The 6340-nt window shown below is 37.7% G+C and overlaps 1 protein-coding gene across 3 annotated transcripts; it reads left to right on the top strand.

Annotated features, from left to right (window-relative positions):
• The first annotated feature begins 3225 nt into the window (after positions 1-3225).
• LOC134004544 (cytochrome c oxidase assembly factor 6 homolog) lies at positions 3226-5100 on the top strand. Of its 3 annotated transcripts, none has more exons than XM_062443863.1 (3): positions 3226-3380; positions 4259-4414; positions 4647-5100. In XM_062443863.1, the coding sequence occupies exons 2-3, from the start codon at positions 4271-4273 to the stop codon at positions 4743-4745; spliced, it is 243 nt and encodes an 80-aa protein (XP_062299847.1). In that variant the 5' UTR covers positions 3226-3380; positions 4259-4270; the 3' UTR covers positions 4746-5100. The 3 variants fall into 3 exon arrangements, with proteins under 3 accessions (XP_062299847.1, XP_062299846.1, XP_062299848.1); XM_062443862.1 differs by having other exon boundaries at positions 3226-3398; XM_062443864.1 differs by having other exon boundaries at positions 3226-3408.
• Positions 5101-6340: the final 1240 nt, after the last annotated feature.

The following is a 6340-nucleotide window of genomic DNA, read 5'->3' as shown; positions in this document are numbered from 1 at the left end:
CACTGGAGATTGTCTTTTCATCCTAACATTTGTCATGATTCATGTGATTGCATAATACGTCGTACTGCTGCAATCTAACTGCCCCTCCTCATGTTTCTAGATCTCTCCCCAAATAATCTGGTGCCACAGATGGCTGCTGTTGACAATATACTGCAGAGGAAAGGAACTCATGAGATGGAAAATGATTTGGTGCTTTTAATAGCCTGAAACCAGCACTCCGGATGAGCTGCCTTACTAGTTTCCTTTGTATAAAAGTATATGATAAAAAGTATCAAGCAGGAATTGAAGAGAACTCTTTAGAATCTGCAGCTCATACTGATAGCAGGTTGAGCCATTAGCTGGGATTAGGGTGTCATTTCCTACTGGGAGACTCTTGAAAAAAAGAACTGCACTCTCCAAAAAACCTTGTGACCCTGAGAAGAAGTAGCACACATCAATGAAAAAGTAGTTGAAATAAGAAAATATGCAGCGTGTTAATTACAAATGTTCCTTCAATACACTGCTTTGGAATTTTTACTTCTATGTCATTTGAATTTAGTTTTTTTGAGTATGTCACAGGCTAATCCTTCCCTGCTAATACCTCTGAAAACGATGAAGGCTAGAAGAGGAGAGAGGAGAGATGTACTTCACTTTCCGAAAAAACAGCCATTTTCCGGGGTGGAAGGTCACTGTGAATGATGTTCGGTTATTAACATGAAAGCCTGAGCGCGACACGCACGACCACTGAATTCATCCTTCATATACTGCAGCCTCCACTAGATGAATGCTGGTGGAGGCAGAGTGGCTTGTTAAGACATTTAGAGGAGTGTGATCTCCACGTTGTCCTCTCTCTCTCTCTCTCTCTCTCTCTAGCCTACAGTACATGAAAAACTATCTGTCATGCTACACACATTTACCTGAATGTACTTGAGTGGCCGAGTGAGCCATCTTGTTGTATATTCATGTGAGTCTTGCCCTGTAGAAACCTTTGTGCAACACTAGTATGACATTCTTTCTTTTATATAACAGGAGGACATAGCTGGGCTGTAGATTTCTGTCTTAAGTATGTCACGAACTCAAGATGAATACAGTCTTTGTGGCGTCTTCTATGTCCTTCAACTTCAAATATGATCTACTTTTTTTTTAAACTCTGGTGGTGACAGGTGTGGACACTTTCTAAACTGATACAACACTTCCTACTTTATTTTGTAATTGGTCTTCCATCTATATGAAGTTAGTATTTTCTGTAACTGAAGCATCATCATGTGTAGAGTGGACGCTTTTTTTGTTTGTTTTTGTAATGCTGTTTTGCCTTTGCTGCACTGTTTTCTACCTTTTTGAAAACGCAATGACACAGCAGAAACATTTCCTGAAATTAGAGATGCAACGATTATTATTGACTATTTTTCAGGCAAAAATGCCAACTTCTCAAATGTTACCACTGTTTTTTTCTTTGTCTTATGTGACAAAATAATATAGTATCTTGAGGTTTTGGACTGCAAGTCAGTCAAAATAAACAAATCATACACTGTGAGTAATTTTATATAATAGATTAGCATTCCATTGACTAAACAATAAAGAAAATTATTGATAAAAGTTGTAGCCCCACTTGAAATGATTGTGTCAATTTTACCTCCTGTGAATAAGGACACGTTATTGAAGAAGAAAAAAGAAAAGCTCTTGGATATGAACTGTGGGTTTAATTCTTCACAGTGGAGCACACGAACATGAAAACACTCATTGACAGTGGAGGAAACAGACTTGAAGTGGGGTCAGTAAATGGTGTGTGAAATAAATGGTGAATGAAGTTTTGTCTGTAGAGCAGCAGAATAACACACTTGAGTCACACACATATACACACACACACGCGTGCACTGGGCTGACAAACACTTACTTTTCCTAAGAAGAGGCCGAGCACCTTGCCCCTGCATCAGAGTGCTTGTTTCTTTTTTTTATTCCCTTCACCCTCCACAAGCACACGAACTGAGATGGATTGCCGCTGGGCACCATGGCAACCAGTGGGGCTATTCTCCGTCACTGTGGCTGAGGGACAGAGAAGAAGACGGAGAGAGTTCATCAACAACACACATTTTCATTCTGCTTTTACTCACTGCCAAGCTATACACACATGTACACATAAACTTTATTGTACGTTCGCACGGCGCAGAGACAAACCCGTGTTGTGCTATGGATGAAAAGAAGCTTCCAAAGACAGAAAAAACATTCAACAAGTTTTTACAGCTTGATTTGAATGGAACATAAATGCACACACAAAAACATACACAGACTTATCGTTTAGCCTCCAGCCAAAGCTACAGCATCTACTTTAACACTTTGCCCTGTAACACTTTGATTTTGGAATACTTTTGTGATAGCCTATGAGGATAATTTCTCTCATTTAAACAAAAGGATAACATGGCATGTAGTTCAGCTATTTTATTTTGTTTTACTTGTGAAGCAGAAAGAAGTTGTGAGAGCTTAAGATAATACCTTCAGATGTCTTGTTTTAATGACCAATGCAAAATTCAAACACATACATTAAATATTGGTAATTTTACAATGACATAAAACAGAGGAAAGCAGCAAAACCTTACATTCGAAAAGCATGTATTTGGTATTTGTGCTACATTAAATGACTTTATGTAAAATATATTTGTATTTTTGTCAGTTTACTGATTGATATGTCAATAAATTGTTTCAGCTTTACTCAAACAACAACAAAATAGAAAGGTTTTAGTCCCAGTTTGTACAATAGAAGGGCAATAGTGGTTTAGATACTGTCACTTTAATTATTTTAATTATTTATAAAATTAAACTGTGACCCCTGAGGATAATTGACGTTTCACCCACTAAGCAAATGCTAAATAACGTTACAATAACACTGCCAGCTTCACCATGTAACGCAGGAAAGTTAGTTTTGTAATGCCACAAATGACACACACAAACCTAGGTGAGCTAATGGACATTATTAAACTAACCTGTTGCGTCCTTTCAGTCGGATTTATGGCGGCAAACTGAGTAAAAATATCACACAAGTGATATAAGACGCCATTTTGTGTCTAAAGACGTCATATGGGGTCATTTTAATAACTTACCTTTACAATTGTGTCTATTTTTCATTCAAAAGTAGCTTTTTTTAGTTTACAACTTTCAAACATTTCACTTGTTAACAAACTGCGCCATCACCTGGTACGTTCGGTTAAATACGTCATGACGTCATCACGCAGCGACTAGGAAGTGTTCGCGTCCTTCACTTGGTTCAGTGCTGCTACAGCCATCCAAACACGTTACAAAAGTGGTGTGTTTGTGGTTTAATAACACTATTAAGCCGATATTTCGGGTTTTATGGAGTGACAGAGCCAAACACGAGCGGTGGTCGGGACTAAGAAATCGTCTGTGAGGTCTGAACCCTTCATTCAGTGAGTAATAGTTGAGTTATTGTCAGTTTACCTGCACTATAGTGACACTGCACTAGTGACAGTTCAAAGTGATGGTTATTATCAGTTTAATAACACATTAAATACAATACAGTGGTTTCCTGTATGTTATATCAAGATATTGGTCTTTTGAGGCTGATGTAAAGATATTTGTTAATTGTGGGTCTACTCATACTGTGAATACATGCCTGAAGTAGCAATATTGCATTAATGAAGCCACTCTATAACTGATAAGGCCCCCGACCGATACTGCATTTTTGGGGCCAATGCCAATACCAATATTAGGGAGTAATAAACAATTCTGACATCGATATTTCAGCCAATAATCTTATATAGCCTATACACACATTTTTTGCAATGTTGTTATCAAACACTTGTGATAAAGATATGTAATAAGGGCTGTGATTTTTTACAGTTTATCTATATTTATTGTATAAAATGACACCAGTGCACTAAAACAGTAAAGTTCACTGAGAATTTGATAATTAGCCTATAAATGACTATAAATAGAAACATACATACAACAAAGTAAAAATGTGCAAAAACATGTGTATATATGTGCATATATATATTCAACTTGAATTAAGCAAAAGGATACAACATACATAAAATGCTTCCTATATAATTTAAACACCAATATTGGCGCATATCGGACAACACATATGCTAATACTGTTATACCTCTGATAGGCCAGTTTCGGCTGACCAATATATCGGTCTGGCTCTAAGATCCTGTACAGTACCTTTTTTTTTTTTGTTATGGTGTTTTTCAGCTGTTTAGCAGCAGCAGTTAGTGCTTGTTAACTAATCCTATGTTTACCTACCTTGTAAAATCCCTGTTAGATTTAAGCAGTGATGACAGCTCCAAACTCTGCAGAGAGGAAGGCCTGCTGGGGCGCCAGGGACCTTCTCTGGAAATGCCTGGATGACAACAATGACCAAGCTGCATCCTGCCAGAACTTCCAGACCGAGTTTGAGGCAAAATGCCCAGCTCAGTGGGTAAAGTATCCCCCCCTTTTTTAACTTGTGGCATCAGTAAGGTTTGGGGTCTGTATTAGGTATAATGATGTCAGAAAGGAAGGTGTTAGGGCTATGAACAATGCTTCAAAATCTTGATAGTTTGTGAATTTGGAAACTCCAAACTCTAACTTTTTTTAAAGTTAATGAGACAATTCTGAAAGAAATTTATAATTGCAGGGTTGTTGCTTATCTTTCCCATCTCTGCCGGCAGGTCAAGTATTTTGCCAAGAGGAGAGACTTCTTGAAATACAAGGATAAGATGCAGACGGAGGGTTTCACGCCTGCCGAAGGTCCTCGGCAGCCCTCCTAACCACTTTGTACAGCAAGCAGACAAAAGCTGCAGACTTTTTTTGCCTTATTCAGATCTGGGGCAGAGGTGAATGTCATGGAGTGATTTCTAACCTTACTGTGGACTTCATCTTCACCTTTATTTATTTGTACAGAGAGGAAAGCTGCTTTAGGAAAACAAGTCTCCAAATCGGAAGCGTTAGGAGTTTTTCCAACCCAGCTTGTCTGACATTCTTTATAATAAAGGAAACCAGATCAACAAGTATGCGAAAACATCCATAATTAATGAATCCACTTCTCTCAAATTACATGTAATGTCACTGTAGACAAATGTCACTACTGTGTATTGTGGAAATTAAAATTTAAATGTTGGAATACATGCAGCCCTTTTGTGTACCTACATATACAGTACATGTGCACACATACTAAGTGTGTGCCAAAACTCATCCTAAAGCTGTACACGGCTCATTTTCTGTGATACTGTTGAAAGCATCACTTCTATCATTTGTGTGAGTAGAACATTGTATTCATTCAGAGCACATAGTTGTGTTCTACCTCTGAGCAGTTTGGTTTAAATGATTATGTGTGATTATGAATTCAAACTAGTCATGAGTCTGGATCAAACACATTATACTGCTGAGATTAGCAGTGACACTCTGATCTTCACTGGTTGCTGACACATAAGAGACCTCAAACATGACTGATTGTTGTGCGGTTTCCAAATAAAGAACAGTGAACTGGTGAAAGTGGTTTTAGTGGTTTTATTATTGCGCATGTATACTGTTTCTGTCATCCTAACTCTAGCCTGTGTCTGACTCGGATATGAATGAAACATCAAGGTAAACACGGTAATTTCGGAATATTACAGCTTATTTGGAAACAGGCAAAGGCACAACATCTTTATATTACAAATCTGTGTGTATTTACAAAGGTATGTGGCCTCTGGGTTGAAGGTCACTGCTGCGACAACACCGAGATGTATGAAAACTTCAGTCGAACTGAATAAATTACAAAACAGAAACAACGTAGGCGTCTGATTCTGCCTCCGCTAAGACCTAAACTTGTAATGCAGTGATATAAAAAAGCCACAAATTACATTTAAAATTTGTGTAAAAATATAAAACACATCTTGTACATTTTTGCACAGTACAGTGAATGTTGTGCGCAAACCTTTTTACCACCAGACAATATAGTGTTATAGTGATTTTACAATTGATTGAACAAACTACTGTACCATACAACGCCTGTGCTCACTCACCCTCCTCTCTTACTGCTTAAATGATTTGGATGCTGCATTCATAAAACCAACTCAGAATCGGAACTTTCTGCGTCCGTATGCCAGGTGGAAAGTCACATCTCCACTAAACCCCTAACCCGGTCATCCTGTTGCTTCCAAACATGGTTACATAATAAATTTGATTTTTTTTTTAAACAATTTGTTGTGATAACTAGTGCCGCTATTGATATTTGAACAAGTGTATAACAAGTAAATTTCCTCTTATTTCACAGATTCATTATCTAATTCTGTTCATGTGTATTTCAAATATATTCAATAGTAAAACCAACATGCTTAAGACAAATAAGTCATTAAGGAGAGCACAGTCAGGGGCCTTGTTT

The sequence above is a fragment of the Scomber scombrus genome, chromosome 22, assembly GCF_963691925.1.
Source record: "Scomber scombrus chromosome 22, fScoSco1.1, whole genome shotgun sequence".
Lineage (NCBI taxonomy): Eukaryota > Metazoa > Chordata > Actinopteri > Scombriformes > Scombridae > Scomber > Scomber scombrus.
Note: the sequence above shows the minus strand (reverse complement) of the source record. Positions and strands in the feature narration are given on the sequence as shown.